Source organism: Coregonus lavaretus, assembly GCF_964263955.1.
Source record: "Coregonus lavaretus genome assembly, chromosome: 14".
NCBI lineage: Eukaryota > Metazoa > Chordata > Actinopteri > Salmoniformes > Salmonidae > Coregonus > Coregonus lavaretus.
This window is the reverse complement of record NC_140001.1, coordinates 39,716,679-39,741,678: the sequence shown is the minus strand read 5'-3', so window position 1 is coordinate 39,741,678 and position 25,000 is coordinate 39,716,679. Positions and strand designations below refer to the sequence as shown.

At 42.7% G+C, this 25,000-nt stretch overlaps 1 protein-coding gene across 2 annotated transcripts in view; it reads right to left on the bottom strand.

The window, feature by feature from the left end:
• Positions 1–25,000, bottom strand: part of LOC311141586 (ephrin-A5-like) — a 75,206-nt gene that overhangs the window by 5,117 nt on the left and 45,089 nt on the right. Inside the window, exons 2-4 of one of the 2 annotated variants that reach the window (XM_084176957.1) lie at positions 22,528–22,820; positions 1,693–1,758; positions 1,243–1,323 (exon numbers count right to left, since the gene is read on the bottom strand). In XM_084176957.1, the coding sequence (XP_084033083.1) occupies positions 1,243–1,323; positions 1,693–1,758; positions 22,528–22,820 (440 nt within the window). The remainder of the gene's footprint in view (positions 1–1,242; positions 1,324–1,692; positions 1,759–22,527; positions 22,821–25,000) is intronic. The other variant, XM_084176958.1, reaches the window with a different exon arrangement.

Here is a 25,000-nt window from a genome sequence, read left to right as displayed (position 1 = left end):
AGCAAATTGGAGGATTACATTGAATCTAGGACATATAGCAGCCCAAAACATTATTTGGCTGTGTTAACACAGGCAGCCCAATTTTGATCTTTTTTTCACTATTTTTGTCACGACTTCCGCCGAGGCTGCCTCCCCTCCTTGTTCGGGCAGGTTTCGGCGTTCGTTGTCACCGGCTTACTAGCTACTGCCGCTCCCATTCTCATCACTCCACTTGTCTTGTCTTGTCAATCACACACACCTGGTGCTCATCCCCTAATTAGTCTGTGTATAAGTGTTCCCTCTGCCCCCTTGTCTTTGTGAGTGATTGTTCTATGTGGGAGGAGAGTAGCTCGGTTGAGATACTCTCTCATTTATTTTGCCAGGGTTGATTTTCCCCTGTGTCATTACATTTATTGTATTTTCTGAGACTGTGTTTGGTCAGGGAGGATTGTTTCCCCTGTACCTGTTTCGATTGCCGTTGTACGCGCATTGTATGTCTGGAAGGAATACATCTGCATCCGGTTATTTTACTCCTGCGCCTGACTCCGTCCATCATTCACCACAATTTTGTCTTTTGAACAATCAGATCATCTCTGAAAAAGATCTGATGTGAAAAGATCTGATGTGTTTGGTCAAAAGACCAATTAGTGGAAAAAAGGTCAGAATTGGGCTACCTGTCTAAACGCAGCCTCTGTGTTCTGACACAAGTAGCCTATGTTATATGCTGACATGAGACATGAGGAGTTTTACCAGGTACAACTGTGGTGTGTGACGTATGACACATGCAAACATAGACCATATCACCAGCAAAATACAACTGGCAACAGCTAGCAGCAACACAACAACGCAGCAGCTGCAGCATAAACATTCTAACATGACAACCATGCTGGGAGAGCATACAGATGTAGAATCTTAATTTGATCCCTCTTTTGTTGCACAGCAGGAAATGCAAACGTATTTGAGTTTTAAAAAGGCTCCTAAAGTTTGTAATTTCCACTCTGAAATGTCAGACTTGATTTGCCCTAACAAAACATTTATCAACCCCTACAAAAATGTCCATGAATTATAATCCACATAATATTTCACATTTCCTGTTGCTGCAGGATTATTTTCCTGCTGTATCATACTGGCTCAAATTAAGAGCCTACATCTGTAGCTGGATCAATCAGCGCAGAAAAAGAGAGAAAGAGAGGAAGGGGTGTGTGTGTGTGTGTAAGGGGGACAGACAGAAGTACATAAAAGAATGCAGAAAGCCATACTAACCTCGGGGTTCTAATGAATTGTCTACTTTGTCGTTAACGTCAAAAACACGGTCATGTACGCCTATAGTTTTCACGCAGTTGTCTAGAGGTAGAAATAGAGATAATAGATGTCATTAGAGATAATAAGCCAAATAGGTTAGTGACACTCCCCCAACCTACCCACCCCCTAAAACAAAGATCCCAAGCCCCAAGCTCATGACAGCATTCACAAGACGAGTGCAATTAATTTCATTCAAATCATTCATTCCTTCACTTGTCTTTGGGTAGAAACAATGGTAGCCACTGCCATAGGTTAACAATATAGGAGCTGTCATGAGATATGAAACTGACATGTTCAACAGAGAGCAAGGAATCATTCAGAAGGCGTTCAAGTATTGAGAGCAGTGAAAATACATCATGAGCGTTAAACAGGTTCCATGTTAATGTTTCTGTTGCAGCTGGAGAGACTTACTTGATGGTCGGACGAAAACTTTGAGTTTCAGGCATGTTCTTCTTCCGTTCTCGGCGATAGTGGAGGCTGGAAAACAAGAACAACATACTGTTCAACACAATATTTTCTGCACCAACAGAGAGTAATGTTCAATTTCATCTTGCATTTGTTATATGACTCTGAGAAAGCGTCCGGATAGTTAATTGTGGTCATGCTGACTGCTAAGTGGATTTGGTAGGGGTTGTCACGTTGCTAATGGACTGATGGTCGGAAAGCTTTTTCAGACAGGCTAGGTCACTCCAGAGATAGTGTGTGTGTGTGTGTGTGTTTTTTTGGGGGGGTTTTATTATCCTTGTGGGTACCAGAAGTCCTCACAAGGATAGTAAAACACAGAAAATTCGGACAAGTGGGGACAGGCACAAGGAAAAAAGGGGTTAGGTTAGGGTTACAATTAGGGTTAGGGTTAGAATTAAGGTTGGGGTTAGGGGTTGCGGTTAGGTTTAGGGTTAGGAGTTAGGGTTAGGTATAGTTTTAGGGTTAGGGGTTTGGGGTTAAGGTTAAGGTTAGGCTTAGGGTTATGAGTTAGGGTTAGGGGTTAGATTTAGGGTTAGGGAAAAAATTATTTTGGATGGGAATCAATTATTTGGTCCCCGCAAGGATAGCAATTCAAAACTGTGTGTGTGCATGTGTTTGTGTGTGTGTGTGTATTAGGCTACCGCAGGCATGATTGCTTTATAAAATAGACAGTGTGTGTGTGTTGCTGGATGGCCATCAACACTAATGGCTTGGTGGCTGAGCAGGTGATTTTTATTTAAAAAAATATTTCACCTTTATTTAACCAGGTAAGCCAGTTGAGAACAAGTTCTCATTTACAACTGCGACCTGGCCAAGATAAAGCAAAGCAGTGCAATAAAAACAACAAACATAGAGTTACATATGGAATAAACAAAACGTACAGTCAATAACACAATAGAATATATATATATACAGTGTGTGTAAATGTAGTAAGTTATGGAGGTAAGGCAATAAATAGGCCATAGTGCAAAATAATTACAATTTAGTATTAACACTGGAGTGATAGATGTGCAGAAGATGATGTGCAAATAGAGATACTGGAGTGCAAATGAGCAAAATAAATAACAATGTAAATAACAATATGGGGATGAGGTAGTTGGGTGCGCTAATTACAGATGGGCTGTGTACAGGTGCAGTGATCGGTAAGCTGATCTGACAACTGATGCTTAAAGATAGTGAGGGAGATAAGTGTCTCCAGCTTCAGAGATTTTTGCAGTTCGTTCCAGTCATTTGCAGCAGAGAACTGGAAGGAATGGCGGCCAAAGGAGGTGTTGGCTTTGGGGATGACCAGTGAGATATACCTGCTGGAACGCATACTCATTGGTGACCAATGATCTAAGATAAGGCAGGGATTTGCCTAGAAGAGATTTATAGATGACCTGGAGCCAGTGGGTTTGGCGACGAATATGTAGTGAGGGCCAGCCAACGAGAGCGTACAGGTCACAATGGTGGGTAGTATATGGGGCTTTGGTGACAAAACGGATGGCACTGTGATAGACAACATCCAATTTGCTGAGTAGAGTGTTGGAAGCTATTTTGTAAATGACATCGCCGAAGTCAAGGATCGGTAGGATAGTCAGTTTTACGAGGGCATGTTTAGCAGCATGAGTGAAGGAAGCTTTGTTGCGAAATAGGAAGCCGATTCTAGATTTAACTTTGAATTGGAGATGCTTAATGTGAGTCTGGAAGGAGAGTTTACGGTCTAACTAGACACCTAGGTATTTGTAGTTGTGCACATATTCTAAGTCAGACCCACCGTGAGTAGTGATTCTAGTCGGGCGGGCGGGTGCAAGCAGCGTTTGATTGAAGAGCATGCATTTAGTTTTACTAGCGTTTAAGAGCAGTTGGAGGCCACGGAAGGAGTGTTGTATGGCATTGAAGCTCGTTTGGACGTTTGTTAACACAGTGTCCAATGAAGGGTCAGATGTATTCAAAATGATGTCGTCTGCGTAGAGGTGGATCTGAGAGTCACCAGCAGCAAGAGCCTGACAATTGAACCTTGTGGCACCCCCATAGAGACTGCCATAGGTCCAGACAACAGGCCCTCCGATTTGACACATTTAACTCTATCTGAGAAGTAGTTGGTGAACCAGGCGAGGCAGTCATTTGAGAAACCAAGGCTATTTAGTCTGCCAATAAGAATGCGGTGATTGACAGAGTCAAAAGCCTTAGCCAGGTCGATAAAGACGGCTGCACAGTACTGTCTTTTATCGATCTCGGTTATTATATGGTTTAGGACCTTGAGCGTGGCTGAGGTGCACCCATGACCAGCTCGGAAACCAGATTGCATAGCGGAGAAGGTACGGTGGGATTCGAAATGGTTGGTGATTTGTTAACTTGGCTTTCAAATACTTTCGAAAGGCAGGGCAGGATTGATATAGGTCTGTAACAGTTTGGATCTAGAGTGTCACCCCCTTTGAAGAGGGATATGACCGTGGCAGCTTTCCAATCTCTGGGGATCTCAGACGATATGAAAGAGAGGTTGAACAGGCTAGTAATAGGGGTTGCGGCAATTTCGGCGGCTAATTTTTGAAAGAAAGGGTCCAGATTGCCTAGCCCAGCTGATTTGTAGGGGTCCAGATTTTGCAGCTCTTTCAGGACATCAGCTATCTGAATTTGGGTGAAGGAGAAGCGGGGGGGGGGGGGCATGGGCAAGTTGCAGCGGAGGGTGCAGAGCTGGTGGCCGGGGTAGGGGTAGCCAGGTGGAAAGCATGGCCAGCCTTAGCAAAATGCTTATTGAAATTCTCGATTATCATAGATTTATCAGTGGTGACAGTGTTTACTAGCCTCAGTGCAGTGGGTAGCTGGGAGGAGGTGCTCTTATTCTCCATGGACTTTACAGTGTCCCAAAACTTTTTGGAGTTAGTGCTACAGGATGCAAATTTCTGTTTGAAAAAGCTAGCCTTTGCTATCCTAACTGAAAACTATTACACCAGTGACTCGGTTATTAAAAAAGTGGTCAGACGACGCAGATGCTAAGCTACAGGACTGTTTTGCTAGCACAGACTGGAACATGTTCCGTGATTCTTCAGATAGCATTGAGGAGTACACCACATCAGTCACTGGCTTCATCAATAAGTGCATCGATGACATCGTACCCACAGTGACCGTACGTACATACCCCAACCAGAAGCCATGGATTACAGGTGATGTCTCCTGTAAGAGGGTAAAACAGGGGTCGTGTGGACTATGTGTGTGACAATCACATCCATCACTGCCACAGAAAAAAGTTAAAAATACATTGTGTGTTCTCATGTCTTTACCCCATGTTGGAAAGAGAACATCTTTACATTGCACCTCATATCTTATTACCTTCTTCTACAGAAGAAGACAATCAAATATACTTCTCCTAAGTCTTCAAGCCCAATTCCTTCCACCTCAGCCTCCTCTGAGACTTCCAGTAACGGGTCCTCTGGGCACCATTTTGTGTCATCTGAGCATCATTCCCCAGCAGATGAGATGAAGTCAAGCGTATCCCTGGCCCGCCATTTGGGATTCGGGGTCTGTCATCTCCTCCTCACTGATCCTTACCCTGATCTATCGCTCTCTTTCTTTCTATTTATATATCTATCCCCTCCTCTCTAGATGTGCCCCCTCTCCTCCCTGCTGTTTTCCTCTACTCTTTGAACACACACACAAAACACACACACACATACAGTACCAGTCAGAAGTTTGGACACACCTACTCATTCAAGGGTTTTTCTTTATTTTTACTATTTTGTACATTGTAGAATAATAGTGAAGACATCAAAACTATGAAATAACACATATGGAATCACGTAGTAACCAAAAAAGTGTTAAACAAATTAAAATATATTTTAGATTTTAGATTCTTCAAAGTAGCCACCCTTTGCCTTGATGACGGCTTTGCACACTCTTGGCATTCTCTCAACCAGCTTCACATGGAATGCTTTTCCAACAGTCTTGAAAGAGTTCCCACATATGCTGAGCACTTGTTGGCTGCTTTTCCTTCACTCTGCAGTTCAACTCATCCCCAAACCATCTCAATTGGGTTGAGGTTGGGTGATTATGGAGGCCAGGTCATCTGATGCAGCACTCCATCACCCTCCTTCTTGGTCAAATAGCCTTACACAGCCTGGAGGTGTGTTGGGTCATTGTCCTGTTGAAAAACAAATGATAGTCCCACTAAGCGCAAACCAGATGGGATGGTGTATCGCTGCAGAATGCTGTGGTAGCCATGCTGGTTAAGTGTGCCTTGAATTCTACATAAATTACAGACAGTGTCACCAGCAAAGCACCCCCACACCATCACACCTCCTCCTCTATTCTTCACAGTGGGAACCACACATGCGGAGATCATCCATTCACCTACTCAGCGTCTCACAAAGACACGGCGGTTGGATCCAAAAATCTCAAATTTTGACCAAAGTACAGATTTCCACCGGTCTAATGTCCATTGCTCGTGTTTCTTGGCCCAAGCAAGTCTCTTCTTATTATTGGTGTCCTTTAGTAGTGGTTTCTTTGCAGCAATTCGACCATGAAGGCCTGATTCACGCAGTCTCCTCTGAACAGTTGATGTTGAGATGTGTCTGTTAGTTGAACTGTGTGAAGCATTTATTTGGGCTTCAAATTCTGAGGCTAGTAACTGTAATGAACTTATCCTCTGCAGCAGAGGTAACTATGGGTCTTCCTTTCCTGTGGCGGTCCTCATGAGAGCCAGTTTCATCATAGCGCTTGAGGGTTTTTGTGACTGCACTTGAAGAAACTTAGAAAGTTATTGAAATGTTCTGGATTGACTGACCTTTATGTCTTAAAGTAATGACGGACTGTCCTTTCTATTTGCTTATTTGAGCTGTTCTTGCCATAATATGGACTTGGTCTTTTACCAAATAGGGCTATCTTCTGTATCCACCCCCAAAACGCATTAAGAAGGAAATAAATTCCACAAATTAACTTTTAACAAGGCACAACTGTTAATTGAAATGAAGCTGGTTGAGAGAATGCCAAGAGTGTGCAAAGCTGTCATCAAGGAAAAAGGTGGCTACTTTGAAGAATCTCAAATATACCATTTATTTTGATTTGTTTAACACTTTTTTGGTTACTACATGATTCCATATGTGTTATTTCATAGTACAAATAAAGAAAACCCCTGAAATGAGTAGGTGTGTCCAAACTTTTGACTGGTACTATATGTACACACATTCCCTGTCACAGAGCAGAGTAGGGTATTGTCTCTCTGCTGTGTGCTTTACATTGGAACAGGCCTCTTCACAGGCAGCGCTCTGAGCATTTATTCCCTTTTACAAAGACAACAACAGAATGTGGGGTATTAGGAAAAAGCAGTCTCCCACGTCCTAGCAAGAGGATGTGTTCTAGCACATAAAAGAGACAGTCTAATAGCAATGGAAAAGAGATGGAGATCTATTTCTCTAGGGCACATCTATTTCATTCTCTTTTTCCCTCTCCCTTCTTCTCCGTCTTAGGTTTTATGTTCTCAGCTCATCAGATGGGCTGTATATGCACAGGGAAGGCAAAACCATCTCCCTCACTTCTTCCTCACTTTCTCATTCTCTCTTGTAGTGTGTAACACCGTTGGCTCATCAGCTGAATGTAAATGTGTGTGGGAGGAGAGCGGAGCTCCAAATGGTGTCTTGTTCACATCAGTTCACATGGAGCCAATGAAGAGAGGGATGAAGGAGGGATGAAGAGAGGGATGAAGGAGGGATGAAGAGAGGGATGAAGGAGGGACGAAGAGAGGGATGAAGTAGGGATGAACGAAGGATGAAGGAGGGATGAAGAGAGGGATGAAGAGAGGGATGAAAGAGGGATGATGGAGGGATGAAGGAGGAGTGAAGGAGGGGGGAGAGAAAATACAAAAGCAGTGTCTTAACACGGCGAGCATGGCAGAGGCAGTCAGTGACACATTAATGAACGTTGGCTGCCCTCCCTCGCCTGTTCAGTTGCTCTCTCTCTCTCTCTCTCTCTCTCTCTCTCTCTCTCTCTCTCTCTCTCTCTCTCTCTCTCTCTCTCTCTCTCTCTCTCTCTCTCTCTCTCTCTCTCTCTCTCTCTCTCTCTCTCTCTCTCTCTCTCTCTCTCTCTCTCTCTCTCTCTCTCTCTCTCTCTCTCTCTCTCTCTCTCACATACACACACACACACACACACAAACACATAGGGCCCTGCTGAATCTAGATGTCTTATCTTCCTCATCATCTTTGTGGGTAGAGTTGAGTCAGGGCTTTCCACACCAACCACTTAACTCACACTACAGATCAAACGTGATGAGCTTGATGAAAGTAGCAGAATACACTCCATGTGGGAGCCTCTCTTTGCCATTTATAAGCTATTGGCCACCCACACAAACAGAACATAATTAAGTGCATGGAAGAGAAAATATGCAGTACTATCTGTCCCAATACTGGGGATTACTGGCAATTTACCTCTTTATCGCTCTAACCACTGATATGGAAGGATAGAGTTTTCATAATACTTTTTCATCTATCAAACCCTTTCATAACTGAAAATTATAGAAAGTGGACAAGGAAACTTCCTTGCCATGGTTTAGTGTTAAATATGCGTTGGTTGGAAAGGTGTTCAACATTCGTAAACTACAAAGGGAAGATTTAGCTGCACCACTTGGATTACCATGCAGGGGAGGGACAGTTTATTGTTCTTGTCAGGCACTTACATCAACACCTGCTATTCTGGTTCCCATCAAGCCTAAGCCCCAGCCATCCATCCATCCAGACATCCAGGCTGGTGCCTTTGAAGGGCAGAGGCAGTGAAAGGATGCCCCAGAACCAGAGGACCAGGTTGGGTTACTCCTCAGAGCGATGTCCCCTGGCTGTTAATGGCTGGTCCCCTCAGTACACTGCATAATGCAGGTGCATTAAGGCAAATGGAATGAACCAGAATCCAATTACACAAGAACAAACAGGTGCGCTCAGGGTGGATTAAATGAGATATTGTTTCAATCTCAGCCGAGCCGCAACTGTATTGTTATCTGGAAAACACATTTCCTTTGGCTTACTTACAATATGAAACATAACAATGGATACAAACATGGCAACATTATGTGTTTGGAAAGGGAGGGAAATTAAGTTTTTTAATGAGTTACCTTATTGGGTATTATTATGCAACATTATCATCTTCAATTGTATGAGGTAGTTTCAGTATGTAGCTGAAAAAAAGAGTAAAATCTATGAGTTAATGAAGCCAGTCAAAGAGGCTTTGGCAATTATTTTCCATCTGTTTTTTTTCCTAAAACTAAAGTCATTTGGGGGCTTTCATGGCCAGTGAACCATAGTCCAGCTTTGATACTTCCAACTCCACATCATTTCAGATTAGCAAGCACAATGCGGATGATAGGCTTAGAAATCATATAATTATTATGTTGGACAATATTGGAGAGATTAGACAAGGCAATAATGCAATTATTTCAAATTATTACGTTTATGGTTAGTAATAATGGTGTCAGGAAAATAACCTCTCACTCAACGTCAACAAACAAAGGAGATGATCGTGGACTTCGGGAAACAGCAGAGGGAGTACCCACCTATCCACATCAGCAGTGGAGAAGGTGGAAAGTTTAAAGTTCCTTGGCGTACATATCACTGACAAACTGAAATGGTCCACGCACACAGACAGTGTGGTGAAGAAGGCGCAACAGCGTCTCTTCAACCTCAGGAGGCTGAAGAAATTTGGCCTGTCACCTAAAACCCTCACAAACTTTTACAGATGCACAATTGAGAGCATCCTGTCGGGCTGTATCACCGCCTGGTACGGCAACTGCACCGCCCACAACCGTAGGGCTCTCCAGAGGGTGGTGCGGTCTGCACAATGCATCACCGGGGGCAAACTACCTGCCCTCCAGGACACCTACAGCACCCGATGTCACAGGAAGGCCAAAAAGATAATCAAGGACAACTACTACCCGAGCTACTGCCTGTTCACCCCACTATCATACAGAAGGCGAGGTCAGTACAGGTGCATCAAAGCTGGGACCGAGAGACTGAAAAACAGCTTCTATCTCAAGGCCATCAGACTGTTAAACAGCCATCACTAGCACAGAGAGGCTGCTGCCTACATACAGACTTGAAAATCACTGGCCACTTTAATAAATGGAACACTAGTCACTTTAATAATGGCACTTCAATAATGTTTACATATCTTGCATTACTCGTCTCATATGTATATACTGTATTCTATACTACCGTAATAATGTTTACATATCTTGCATTACCCATCTCATATGTATATACTGTATTCTATACTATCTATTGCATCTTAGCCTATGCCACTCTGGTAATGACATTGCTCATCCATATATTTATATATTCTTATTCCATTCCTTTACTTAGATTTGTGTGTATTAGGTTTTTGTTGTAGAACTGTTAGATATTACTTGCTAGATATTATTGCACTGTCAGAACTAGAAGCACAAGCATTTCGCTACACTCGCAATAACATCTGCTAACCATGTGTATGTCACCAATACATGTGATTTGATTTGATTTGATAATGATGGATTACATCTATATAGCTCTTCTTGTCACTGTGTCTACTGTAAAGTGCTTTATGATCGATTGTATGATCGTACATCCCATCCACCACCTACAACTGGTGGCCCGCGGTCCGAATTTGGCCGGTGGGTGGTTTTATTTGGCCCCCTAAGTTTTTTGACCAAAAAAGAAAACGAATTATTGGACATAAAAGACTGTAAAAACACCAGGAAATCAGCTTCAAGTGATTTTAATTTTGGAAATCTGTTCCCAAGTATTCCCACAGATAATAGAGAGACCTGTGATCGTATACAAATATAGTCCTCACATTGCATTAGCGTTAGCGTTGCATTAGAATGTATATCCAGTGTTTTGGCCTGGGTCTCCAGCTGGCCTTAATAAGGGGATCCATATCCTTTGATGCCAGCTTGTCTGTTAAGATGGGATGGGTTAAACCTGAGTGCCCTCCAACACTGTACTCAGCATTCCTAGCAAGCTAGCTTTGCCAGCCCGCTGACTAACTAGCACTTCCCCAGAGCCATGATGTTTCTGATTCACTAGGATTACCCTAGTGTTTCCGTTTGCTGAGACCCACTCTGGGTTTACAGAGCATGGAAAGATACAGTGAGCTCCAAAACTATTGGGACAGTGACACATTTGTTGTTTTGGCTTTGTACTCTAGCATTTGGATTTGAAATAATACAATGACTATGAGGTTAAAGTGAAGACTGTCAGCTTTAATTTGAGGGTATTTTTATCCATATCAGGTGAACCGTTTAGAAATTACAGCATTTATTGTCCATAGTCCCCCCATTTTAGGGGACCAAAAGTATTGGGAAAAATTCACTTATATGTGTATTAAAGTAGTAAAAAGTAGTAAAAAGTATTTGGTCCCATATTCATAGCACGCAATGACTACATCAAGCTTGTGACTCTACAAATTCGTTGGATGCATTTGCTGTTTGTTTTGGTTGTATTTTAGATTATTTTGTACCTCATTGTCATTGTATCATTTCAAATCCAAAATCCAAAACAACAACAAAAATGTGCCACTGTCCCAATGCTTTTGGAGCTCACTGTAGCATGCAGACAGACACGCACGCACGCACGCATTCACATACACGCACGCACACACATCAACAAGCCGCACAGCAGTCTGCGTTTCTTTCATGAAAGAAACAATAGAACAACAAACTAAGAGAAAGAACAACAACTGCAGTGGTGTTGTCACACAACCTGTGTGTGGGGAGATTGAGGAGACGGCCCGGGAGAGGACCATTAACCAGATGTTGCTATAGTCCAATCACAATAGGCGGTACTGAGGGATGGATGGAGGGAGGATGAGAGGGGAGGAGGCAGTGGAAGGCATATAAACTCACCCCCCTGGTGGTAACTGGCCTTTCGCTCTTTCCTCACATTTTCAACCGGTGCCAAATATGAACCCAATTCATCCCTCATGCTACTGGCTCAGAGATGCTGAGGATACGTAAAGAGAGGGTGGAGGGGGTGAGAAGGTGTGGAGGGGGTGAGAGAGGGTGGAGGAGGGGAGAGAGGGTGGGAGAAAAATTGAGAGCGAGAAAAGAGAAAGCGAGAGGGACACAGTGAGAGAGAGAGGATGTCGTTCTTGATTCTGGTGAAAGTTTTGAAGAAAAAATATATTCTGGGAAAAAAAACGTTTATTGTCTATATGAAGAGTTTATTTCCAAAACACTATATCCACCAATGCCCTTTCTTGTGTTTGAGTCCTAGTTCGTCCTCGTTTCTCTGATTTCTAGGTTTTTTCACAGCATTTGCGAAGCGCCATTCCTCTTTTCCACGGGGCAAAGCGATGATTACATTATTGGTGGTCAAACGCTAGTTTGTTGATTAGAGCCTTTTCCCTCCTATCTTTCTCCCTCCTTGATTCCTTCAACAAGTTTTCCATTACTTACCTCACTCCTTTGATTAGCTAAGTCTGGCCAGCCAGGCAGGCAGGCAGCTCGCTGGACGACTGTTTCCAGTTAATTTTTTAAACGGGGGGCCTCGGAACCATGAGGATTCTCAAGACTGGGCCATTAGCGGCTGTGTTCTGTGACTGGAACCTTAGCAGCAGCCAATAGAGACTCCCCCTGGGGAGCAGTTGGGTGGTGGCCATTTCTCTGGTAGTGTTTGAGGGAGAGAGTGTAAACGTGCTGTCTGGAGGGCAGGCTCACTGGGCTAGCCGCCATTGGAGAGGAACAGTGACACACAGGGAGGGAAATGACCCAGAATCACAGAGGAGAGGAGAGAAAGTAACCCATCTATCAAAAACTATGATAATGCGTTTGAGTCCAAGCGGTTGTGTGTGTTGACTGTGGGTTTCTGTCACAGTATTTCATGTTGTTGAGTCATTTCTGAGAGCTGATGTCAGGAATGATTTTTCAATTGAATGGGTAGGGCTGAGTTATTAACATGTCTGTATCCAGGTCTCCTACTAACCCAGAGGCTCTCTATTATAAATCCTCCCTCAGCCTAACAACATATACATACTGTGTACAGATATACCATCCATTCCTCTGCTTAACGCTATTTCCTGCTGCCGCAGCATTGTACCTCTGTATGACTTGCATTATAGGGTACATGATATATCACAGGATTATACAACCAATCACGACAGAACGGCAATGCTTTGCATCTTGAATCATATGTGTGCATCACCAGACAAACCTAGACAATCCTTTTGAAATGAAAACTCTGTTGTTAGGTTGGCTTGCCACTTACTGTATGATCAAGCGGTGTCTCCTGTTGCACTTTATTGGTTGTGCTGTACTAAAGTCTTTTGACATTTGTGAGCACGGCTGATGTTTTTGACCATGTCCTGGTTTTTTGTCAGGTCAATCAGACAGTAATAGATCTGTTCTGTTTTTAACTCCGCACCTGAGAACTAATTTCATCCTGGTTCACGGGACATAGAAGTGATGGATCATGTTTTCTGCCACTGTGTAGTCCAACAAGGCATACGAGCAACATAACTCATAGCAGACACACACAGACCAATCTCCAACTGCTTGATGACACCCGCCAGTTTCCCATTCGCCACACATCTCATCGACTAACAGAGACACTTTTTTCCCTCTCTCATCCCTCGCTGTTCTGATATTGGATTTAGGCCCTTCTGAGATTAAAATCGCTCCACAGACTCTCTATATTAGAAAAAGATGCTGCCTTAAGCGTTCCCTGATCTGCAGGGTTCACTTAAGCCATCAATGCTGGCTGACTTCTGACCTAGGAAGCGCTCCCCTTGCCCTTCCACATCCCTTCCTTAGCAGCGTCTGTCAGAGCGGCCGACACGTCACAGCCGTAACTCAATCACAGCTAATACACTATTCTGCTGAATTGCTTGCAGATGTGAGCAACATTAAATGGCTTCCTGCATTTTCCTGGGGGCAGTATATTTAGCATATGAGCTCTCTCTCTCTCTCTCTCTGTCTCTCTCTCTCTCTCTCTCACTCTCTCTCTCTCTCTCTCTCTCTCTCTCTCTCTCTCTCCTCTCTCTCTCTCTCTCTCTCTCTCTCTCTCTCTCTCTCTCTTCTCTCTCTCTCTCTCTCTCTCTCTCTCTCTCTCTCTCTCTCTCTCTCTCTCTCTCTCTCTCTCTCTCTCTCTCTCTCTCTCTCTCTCTCTCTCTCTCTCTCTCAATTACAGAAAGAAAGGAAGCATGGGAAGAAAAAAAGGGAAAAGAGGCTGGTTTTGGCCGATGCTGTTACGACTGACTCTGGCCCTCTGTTTCTCTCTACCTCTCTCTCCCTCTACGGCTTGATAGACAATTTAGCTCCTCTAAACAGAGAGCCGCGGCTGACAACAAAAAATGAAGAATTATGGTCTCGATTTGGCTTTATTCCCTGCGACCTGCTAGCGTTGATTAACCCGTTTGTGTTGTTGAAGCGCCTGACAGCAGAACTCTGTCTCCTCTTTGTAATTGTATCACAGATGCAACAAATCAAGCCCTCGCCCCGCATCGAACTCAGAGGTCGAAAAACGCCATTAACGGGCGTTTCTCCGTCAGAATATAATTTAGCATCTTAATCTTAATCTACAGACCAGATAGTGAATCAATCAATACTCTGCAGGCATTTTTTCAGCCTTTTCTCTCTCAGGTCCTTGAGTTACTCAAAGAACAATTCATTATGAGACTTGGTGTAAATCACGGTGGTTGCTTTGAGTTCCTCTCTCCATTGTAAGGAATATAATACTAATTTATGAAGAATGATAATGCCAAAATTCGATTATTTACTTAAAAATTCCTCAACTCGAATGTCCCAGAATAAGCAGTACATCATCACATTATATCCCCAACCATATGTATTGTCCATATTTCCAATCCCAAACAGTATATCCCCAAGCATATGTATTGTCCATATTTCCAATCCCAAACCACATAGTATATCATGTCATTTTACTTCAACATTATACCAACCACAATATACAGCGCTATCCTGCCAGACAGACACACACATACAGTACATGCTCCCATCCCTCACCAGTCTATCTTGTTAAACAGCCACTGAATTTTCCTCTCCCACAATCATCTGTCTGGTCTGCTATGCTCTGCGTGTTTCTGAATGCAAATGAGTGTTTTCTAGAGCCTCATGTAGTGTGGTTATTACCACCCACTGGTAACACACACATACAGCGGCTTGCGAAAGTATTCACCCCCCATTGCATTTGCCCTATTTTGTTGCCTTACAACCTGGAATTAAAATGGATTTTTTGGGGGGTTTGTATCATTTGATTTACACAACATGCCTACCACTTTGAAGATGCAAAATATTTTTTATTGTGAAACAAACAAGAAATAAGACAAAAAAACTGAAAACTTCAGCGTGCATAACTATTCACCACCCCAAAGTCAGTACTTTGTAGAGCCACCTTTTACAGCAATTACAGCTGCAAGTCTCTTGGGGTATGTCTCTATAAGCTTGGCACATCTAGCCACTGGGATTTTTGCCCATTCTTCAAGGCAAAACTGCTCCAGCTCCTTCAAGTTGGATGGGTTCCGCTGGTGTACAGCAATTTTTAAGTCATACCACAGATTCTCAATTGGATTGAGGTCTGGGTTTTGACAAGGCCATTCCAAGACATTTACATGTTTCCCCTTAAACCACTCAAGTGTTGCTTTAGCAGTATGCTTAGGGTCATTGTCCCAGTCTCAAATCTCTGGAAGACTGAAACAGGTTTCCCTCAAGAATTTCCCTGTATTTAGCGCCATCCATCATTCCTTCAATTCTGACCAGTTTCCCAGTCCCTGCCTATTAAAAACATCCCCACATGGATGGTGTTCTCGGGGTGATGAGAGGTGTTGGGTTTGCGCCAGACATAGCGTTTTCCTTGACGGCCAAAAAGCTCATTTTAGTCTCGTCTGACCAGAGTCTCCCACATGCCTTTTGGCGAACACCAAACGTGTTTGCTTATTTTTGTCTTTAAGCAATGGCTTTTTCTGGCCACTCTTCCGTAAAGCCCAGCTCTGTAGAGTGCACGGCTTAATGTGGTCCTATGGACAGATACTCCAATCTCCGCTGTGGAGCTTTGCAGCTCCTTCAGGGTTATCTTTGGTCTCTTTGTTACCTCTCTGATTAATGCCCTCCTTGCCTGATCCGTGAGTTTTGGTGGGCGGCCCTCTCTTGGCAGGTTTGTTGTGGTGCCATATTCTTTCCATTTTTTTATAATGGATTTAATGGTGCTCCGTGGGATGTTCAAAGTGTCGGATATTTTTTATAATCCAGCTCTGATCTGTACTTCTCCACAACTTTGTCCCTGACCTGTTTGGAGAGCTCCTTGGTCTTCATAGTGCCGCTTGCTTGGTGGTGCCCCTTGCTTAGTGGTGTTGCAGACTCTGGGGCCTTTCAGAACAGGTGTATATATACTGAGATCATGTGAAAGATCATGTGACACTTAGATTGCACACAGGTGGACTTTATTTAACAAATTATGTGACTTCTGAAGGTAATTGGTTGCACCAGATCTTATTTAGGGGCTTCATAGCAAAGGGGGGTGAATACATATGAACACAGCTTTGGACTATTTTGTGTATGTCCATTTCATGAAATCCAAATAAAAATCCATTTAAATTACAGGTTGTAATGCAACAAAATAGGAAAAACGCCAAGGAGGATGAATACTTTTGCAAGGCACTGTACACACACACACTGTGCCCTCTCTGATCTGGACGAGTCGCAAACATTCCAGTCATCAACCTGAGTCAGAAAGCTGAACCTGTCCAATCTACAGGTTCTCAATGGCATCCATTGCTGCGTTCTGCAAACATCCATCTATTCACCGTTGTCATTTCAGAAGAGTCATGTTGAAGAATGTTTAACAATATCACTCTTATTTGTCTGCTTTTTTCATGCTAGACATTATCCCCTCAGCAACATCTACAAAACACTTTATCCAGGGATGGAAGCAAGCTAAGAGAACGTTGACTGAAAACATATAATTCTAGAACTATGTGCTAAATAGTATACTGTATAGTTGAATATGTATATGTAAGAGTAGTTACTGTATGCCTGACCTCTGTGCTGGCAGTATGTGCTGTATGGCAATCTGAAAGTAAGACAGATGAATAACAAATTCTTCATACTGATGGTGGTGATACGATGGTGATTTTGATGATGATGTACGCTACTCATGAAGCAAATGCATGCATTCCAGAGATGTATCGAGAGAAAGAAGCAGCTGAGGATCATAATGATTATGCTTCTGATGATGATGACGATGAGGATTAGGATTAGGAGGAGGATGATGACTATGATGAAGGTGTTGCTGGTGCTGATGAGCTTGCAGTCAATCTGGGGCTTTGTGAGCAGACATGCCCCAAAAAGAGTATTATCATACAGACCTATTTTTTCCTTCTGCTATTCTTTCTTCACTATACTCGATCCAATCAATCAACAAGCATCCCCCTATGTTCTACAGATGTTCAATCTGGACACAAAAGCATTGGGAAATCACATGTCAGTAGAACTCATGGTGGATGACTTTAATATCCGCAGCAGGGACCAGAGAGGCGACACGCTGGAATCACTCAGAGAGCAATGAAGCCGCAGGCCACTAAAGCAATATGACATTGTATAGCAGAATGGATGTGTTCTATGGGCAGCCTATCAGTTGGAGTGTAATTTAAGTTAGGCCTCTGGACAGGCATCTTTCACCAGGATGGGAAAAAGGTTGGAAATAAAAACATACAGCGTGAAGTGTCTAACCCTAAACCTCATCTAACTCCAACTTTGGAGACTTCCCTTCCCTTCCCTCTCCCTTCAAATCAAATCAAATCAAATTATGTTTGTCACATGCTTCGTAAACAACAGGTGTAGACTAACAGTGAGATGCTTACTTACGGGCCTTTCCCAACAATGCAGAGAGAAAAGATAGAGAAATAGTAGAAAAATAATAACACAAGGAATAAATACACAATGAGTAACGATAACTTGGCTATATACATGGGGTAGCAGTACCGAGTCGATGTGCCATTTCTCCTGTGATTCTCAGCTCTATCAGGGCTGACAAGGCAAGCAGTCTGTAACATACAACTCTACTAAGAAACTTTTGACCCGCCGCCATAAGGCTTAATAACACCGTCATAGAAAATGCATATGAGACACAAATACCATATATAGTCATGGCAGCTGGTGTTAGCTCATGACAACTGGCCATACACAGGCAGTTAGTTATTTAGGTAAGGGTTTTGGCTAGCAGTGTGCCTAGCCAATTAGCTGACTTAAACATTGGTTAGTGTCATGCTGACAATGGCCAACATTCAAGAAGTTTGGAGGTTTTGTAATGCAACCCCTCCATCTTCAACGCTTTGTAAGGGAAAGAAAGAAACAGGTGGAGATAATAAAGGAGAGAGAGAAGTCCCTGGTTGGCTGTCAGGTTAACTGCCTCCATCATAAACAGTGATGATGGATAAAACAGACTTGTGTGTAGATCGACCAATAATATCCCACTGATATCCCCTGCCCGTTTCAACACTCCAGTCAGGGGTCATGTTTCATGGAGAAAGATGTCTGGGAGTGTTTGTCAGCTTGTCCTTAACTGTCAGAAATGATACCGTACCAAAGATACAGATGGAGGATCTTAATTTGAGCCAATTTGCTATAGCAGGAAAATAATCATACAGCAACAGTGAATGTGAATTATTATGTGGATTATACTGTAATTAATGGGCATTTTTGTAGGGGCTGATACATTTTTCGTAAAGGAAAACCATGTCTGAAATGTCAAAGTGGAAATTACAAACTTCCGAAGCCTTTTTAAACCTCAAACACACTACAAGTTTAAAATGTCCTGCATTTCTCCTGCAACAGGGTGATAAAATTAAGCCTACATCTGTAGATGTGTCGTTCCACGAAAAGAGTGCCTTTTGCGTCTCTTTGATATTTTAAGAAGAAATTGTGCACCATTATTGCATTTTAAAAGCCTGTTATATTCAATTAAGTGCCCTTTAATATAGACCACATGGTAATTCAATAAATCTGATTTTTTTTATATAAATAATGACTTGCTAAAGTGCCAAAATTCAGCATTCTGAGATGTCCCTCCGTGCACTCTCTGTGATTTTAACCCACTTAACCCGTACATTTCTCCAAGTTTTCACCATCATTGTAAAGCCCCAGTTATTTTGTTGCTTTGATAAAGTAATTCCTGAAGATTATTATTTATTTCATGTGATTAGTGATTCAATTACGTCTGTTATGTGAACTGAACTCTCGTTTTAATATGGTGAAATATTTTTTGAAAATAAACTTTGAACATCTAATAGTTCAATCATAGTGTAAAAGGGGGTTCTGGTGGCATGCATTGAAACATTTGGCCTTATCGTGGCTTTCTTTTGCAAATTACTATGAATTAACATATTTATTTCCTAAAACTTTTCAATACTAAGCATCATATTAAGGTGTCTGACATTAATTATGTGACAGTAAATAACTAGCAGGTCTATTTCGCTTCAGCAGCTAGAATTCGTCCGTCCACAATTCACCTGCAGGAACAAGGTGGCTCATAACACCAGATATCAGAAAGAGCTGGCCGCTACTATACGAGAGATTGTTTGTGAGGAGATTACATCTGCCCTCGACTTACAATTCAAACCGGTAAATGAATGATTGGCAGCGCTCACTGCTAAAGTGGATACTTATTCAACTAACGTGGAAAGTCTGGAGAAGACAGTCAATGCGACAGAGGTACAACTCCATGACCTGGAAACAGCGCTAGCTAAGTTGGAAGGGATAACAAACTCCTAAAAGAGAAAACGGAATCACTCGAAAATCATTCCTGTAAATTCAATGTGCAGGTCACAGGACTTGAAACTGGTGTGGAAGTGGGCAACCCAACTTTCTTCATCAGCAATCTTTTCTATGAACTGTTCGGGCAGGAGAAGCTGATTAACATTGCACAGCGCACGGGTCAACTCCGCAATGGTTCTCGCTGTATGATTGTACGGATCCACAGCTTTGAAGTCAAGCGGCGAATAGAGGGAGACCTACAACGAGATGAAATCCCAGCTATGCAAGCTAAACCTGAGATGCAGCTTCATCCACCTGGCAAAACTCATCTTGACCTTCCAGAACACAACACACACGTTTTCCACTGGCAAGGAAGCTCAAGACTTCTTCGAGTAGCACATCAAACCCAACACACAAGGACAAGCCAACCGATGGAACCCCACGACTGGCTCATTATTCAGGTATGCTATCCATGCACAATCATGCAGCCTAGCCTATGGCTATGATGCTGACCTTAGCATATGCCAGTGTAGATATGACAGTGTTTGGGTCAACAAGATTATATTATTGCTGAGCATTGAACTAGTTTTAATTATATTGCCTATGGTCCAGGACATTTGCACAGTGATGACACCATGCCAATTAATGAACAATGGAGAATAGACACTGAGTGTACAAAACATTAGGAACACCTCCTAATATTGAGTTGCACCCCCTTTTGCCCTCAGAAAAGTCTCAATTCGTCGGGCCATGGACTCTACAAGGTGTCGAAAGCGTTCCACAGGGATGTTGGCCTATGTTGACTGCAATGCTTCCCACAGTTGTGTCAAGTTGGCTGGTTGTCCTTTGGGTGGTGGACCATTCTTGATACGCACGGGAAACTGTTGAGCGTGAAAAACCCAGCAGTGTTGCAGTTCTTGACACACTCAAACCGGTGCGCCTGGCACCTACTACCATACCCTGTTCAAAGGCACTTAAATCTTTTGTCTTGCCCATTCACCCTCTGAATGGCACACATACATAATCCATGTCTCAACTGTCTCAAGGCTTAAAAATCCTTTAGCTTGATATCGAAACATCAGTCACCTGTCCGCATCCTGTACAATGGATTAAAGTGAGCTAAAATAAATACATCTCTGCTTTTTTTGTTGAGTGCTTCAACTCCTTTCTACCTCAAATTAGTCATTTTGGAAGGTTTTCTTGGTAAGCCCTTCTCACGCTTAAAAATCCTTCTTTATCCTGTCTCCTCCCCCTCATCTACACCGATTGAAGTGGATTTAACAACGTGACATCAATAAGGGAGTTCCTAATGTTTTGTACACTCAGTGTATGGAGGTGTCATATGTACTGGGACTACTTTCTTGTGGTGTCATACGTACTGGGACTACTTTCTTGCGTGGCTACAGCCCACATCGGCAGCTGTGTGTTGTTTTCATTTTCTGGTGTTTTGTGGTGGAAAACTGAGCGGGTCGAGCATAACACGTCAACCCTGCTATCCATAGATAGTCTAGAAATGTTTTATGAAGCGTGCATTCAATTGCCACTACCTGTTGCACACAACAAGCTTCCATCACCCCTGTCACAAGGGGATTTATGGCTGATTTAAATCCAGAACCCTGTTATATTCATTGTTTTATTTAAACCTCTTGAGATGGGAAACCATGTTTTTTATAAAGTTGAACATGTGCTTTTTATGACAGAATGTAAAAATCGGTGAAATTAAAATGCTCTACAGTACACTTCTCGAAAGGCACTGACTTGGTGGAACAACCCAGAAGTTCTTGAGGAAAGATAGAAGTGCTCTTCTCCATACAGTAGCACATACGGTGTACAGTACATATTCTAACCTCACACTATGGTTGACTCGTACATTATGATCTCATACAGTACACACACAAACAATACACTGAAGAGAAATATGTCATTACATCAATAGATATATTGGTGTCTGAGTATGTGGTTTGAGACAGTGCGTGGAGTGCAGTGAGTCCAACTAGAAGCATATTGCAGCAGCAGCAGCGGGATGCTTTCAACCCAACTCCATCACACAGCTTTGCAAAAACTGATTTCCCTGGGGTGGCAGCCTCAGACGAACTCTCACACAATATCACACACACTCCTCTCCACAGCCACAGACATGAAACAGACAACTCCAGCACCTCTGGGCTGTTTAACCTCACATCGTAATATGAAGAGTAACCACTCGCTGTCATTCTTTATGAAGCATGGGATACTGTTCTGCAGGGAACACTTCTAATGTTCGAATTGTCTTATTCAGCATCCCGGAGGATTCCATTCCCTTTTTAGGGAAGAACATTCCAGGAGCAATGTGTTCTAAATGAAAAGCTGCAGTGAAATGTGAGTCTACAAGTGTCTCCTCTAATCGTAAGGTTGTAAAAACATGGGGTTAGGGGTCTGTTAGAGGCTGTGTTCTATCAAACACACACACACCACATTTCCTGTAATATGTGGTTAGGGCTCTGTGTAACAGGCAGAACATGAGCTGAGATAGAGGATATATTCTACAGGCCCATAGAGAAGTGGATGTCCAGTCAAGAGTTCTAGAGAATACTGTGTTGTTTTTTTATGACAGTTTTGCCAAGACTTCCTAACACCCGGACCAATTTGAAGTATCATATTCTTCCTATGTAAACTTTGATGTGAAATGGTTGTTCTTCTGAGAAAGCTTAATACAATTCTAAACACGTTAAGGGCTGCGTCTGGCATCCCCTCTGACATCAGACTGACTTCAACTGTAACACATAATAGTACAACATATAACAGTACTCTCACACACAGATGCAGGATCTTAATTTGATCACTCTTCTGTTGCTGAGAAGTTTCCTGCAAACTTGTAGTGTATTCTAGTTTTAAAAAGGCTTCTAAAGTGAGTAATTTTCACTTTTAAAATGTCAGACTGGATTTGCCCTAACGAAAAATGTATCAACCACTTCAAAAAATGTCCATTAATTATAATCCACATAAAAATTCACATTTCCTGTTGATGCAGGATTATTTATTGTAGCAAACTGTCTCAAATGAAGATCCTACATCTGTATATGGTGATATATGTTAGTACTCACAGATGTAGTAGTACTCTCTGCCCGGTCTGAACTCGAAGCCCAGAGAGAAGGGGGTGAAGAGCTGGAACTTCTCTGAGAACTTGAGTGGCCCATTGGGGGAGTGAGGCCTGTTACACTCCCAGCGTTTGAAACCTTTGGCCGTGTGGTCACACGTACTGTAACCATCGTAGTTGACCATGTAGAGGACGTAGCGTTCCATCAGCTCCTCCGGTACCGTGTCTTCATAGTGGGGACAGAACACGTCCAGGTAGTCGTTTATACACACGTCAATGTGGTAGTCTCCACGGTGGAACCTGATTGGACAGAAGACAATGAAGAGAACATTAGTGTTTGGAAGACTGATGAAGGGCTTCAGCTACAGATGGAATGGAAACTAAAATCATCAATAATTTAGTTTTAACGAACAGAATGTATTCATTGATTACTCATTAACAGTAATCAATTTGAGGCACTTTTTGAAAGTGCCTCAAAAAGTTCAGAAGCTCAAAGAACCTGTCCATTTAGGGTCAGAATGAGAATGTATATTTGGCTGTCTTTGTACACGGTCAATCACAAACACAAAGTACATTACATAATAAGAACATTCAAATAAAACAAGGAAGTGACTTTGCTCTAGACAGTAATACAGATTGATTGTAGTACTTTAAAAGTAACATTCATGGACCTAAACCCTTTTCTGCAGTACACAGTGTGCTGGTCACAGAAGTCAATGTGACTAGATGAGTACACTCCCACTCCCACTCCACTTCAGTTCATATCAACAAGATCACTGAAGAGTACTAAAACATCCTCAATTATAAAACACACACACACACGGACACACACACACATAAACATGACAGTCCTGTTAACATTTTCGCTATGTTTTATGTTGATTAATTTGTTTAGATATGACATGTTTATGAGCACTGGCTGGCTCTCAACATTCTTTAGATATCCGTCTAAAATGTACAAGCACCTTAACATGTGGCTTCAGTAAACGAGGAGGTTTGTCTATAAATCCATCTGAGCAACACATATTTACCACTTCTCCCCAGCATGATGATTCGCACACTGAGAAATCCAACTTGGATGCCAGAAAGTTCCCCTGAGAAAGTTATTTTTTTTCTTTTTGAAAACACAGTGAAGAAAAACTCAGACCGAGGGTTCCAGAGTGCAAATGATTAGGGAGATGTGAGATAGTTGAAGCAGGAAATATCAAACGATACCAAAATACAGCGTGTGTTTTCCCCCAGAAGGCTGTGCAGAGAGGCATGTTTATAACTCCACTGATCCACAACAGACTACAGAAGGCCATGACATTCTAATGCCCTCATCTGATACACACAGGCTAAGTTCTGAATTCCTCATTGATTTGTCCACAAACAACTGTCCTGTGGTTCCATTGAAGCTAGCTTTAAAATCCTACAAGGAAAGCAATTTGTGTGTGTGTGTTTAGTTCCGGGGTGGGTGTGGGGCAAGCTGACTCTAACCTCAGGGCGCTGACCCCAACTTAACCCCTGAAAAGAGAGTTTCATTCTCCTCCTCGACTTTGATATGTCTGGATTTTTAATTGGGAATCAGTCTTTGTCTGACTAGAGAGAGACCTGACGAGAACTTTTCACCCTCTCATCCTTGTTCACGGGACGTAGACATCACTTAACACACTCTGCTCTCCCTCTCTTCTATGCTTTATCCTCTACCCCTCATCTCTCCCTTTCACCAAACTCTCTCTCTCTCTCTCCTCTTGTCTCTCTCCTCTTCTCCCTTTCCCCCTCTCTCTCCATCCTCTGACAGACTAAAGAGTTGGCCAAAGTAAGCAGACAACTGATGATGTTCTGATGATGAAAGTGGTCTGGGCTGCATTAATAATCACACTGATGAGGACAACACACATACAGCTGCTTCACTACTCCCCAGTCATTAGGGGAGGGAGAGGGGGAGAATAGCCTTTGATAGTCCTTCTCTCTTTGTGGAGTATCACATTCTATCTGGAAGCCTTCACTAACACAATGTTACTAGTGGAGATTGGGCTAGCTTGGAGACTCTGTCACTGACACTATCTGTTTGGTGTGTGTGTGTGTGTGTGTGCGTGTGTGTGACGTTTATGCTAGCATCTAATGTGGTTTTCCTGTGTTTACTCATTCAGAATAAATAGCTGAGTGAGACTGTTTCCCTTTAGGGCATGCAGCATCTCATGTGTAACATCTCATTTAAAACATGTCACTGCAATCCACAGGTAGAGCAATACATCTCCTCTGGTTAAATATCACTGATTTAATCATCACAACACACGCTTCGACTGCTCAGCCTCTCTGCTGCGTTTATACATACACCATGGTTTCCCTGCACTCCACCAGACTGCCTTCTGTGTGTGTGTATGTGTGTCATGGATCAGCTGCCTCCCCCCTTTCATTGGTTTCTGCTGTAGAGACAATGTATGGACTGCAAATGAACCAGAGGATGTTTGGGTTGACTGAGCAGGACACACACA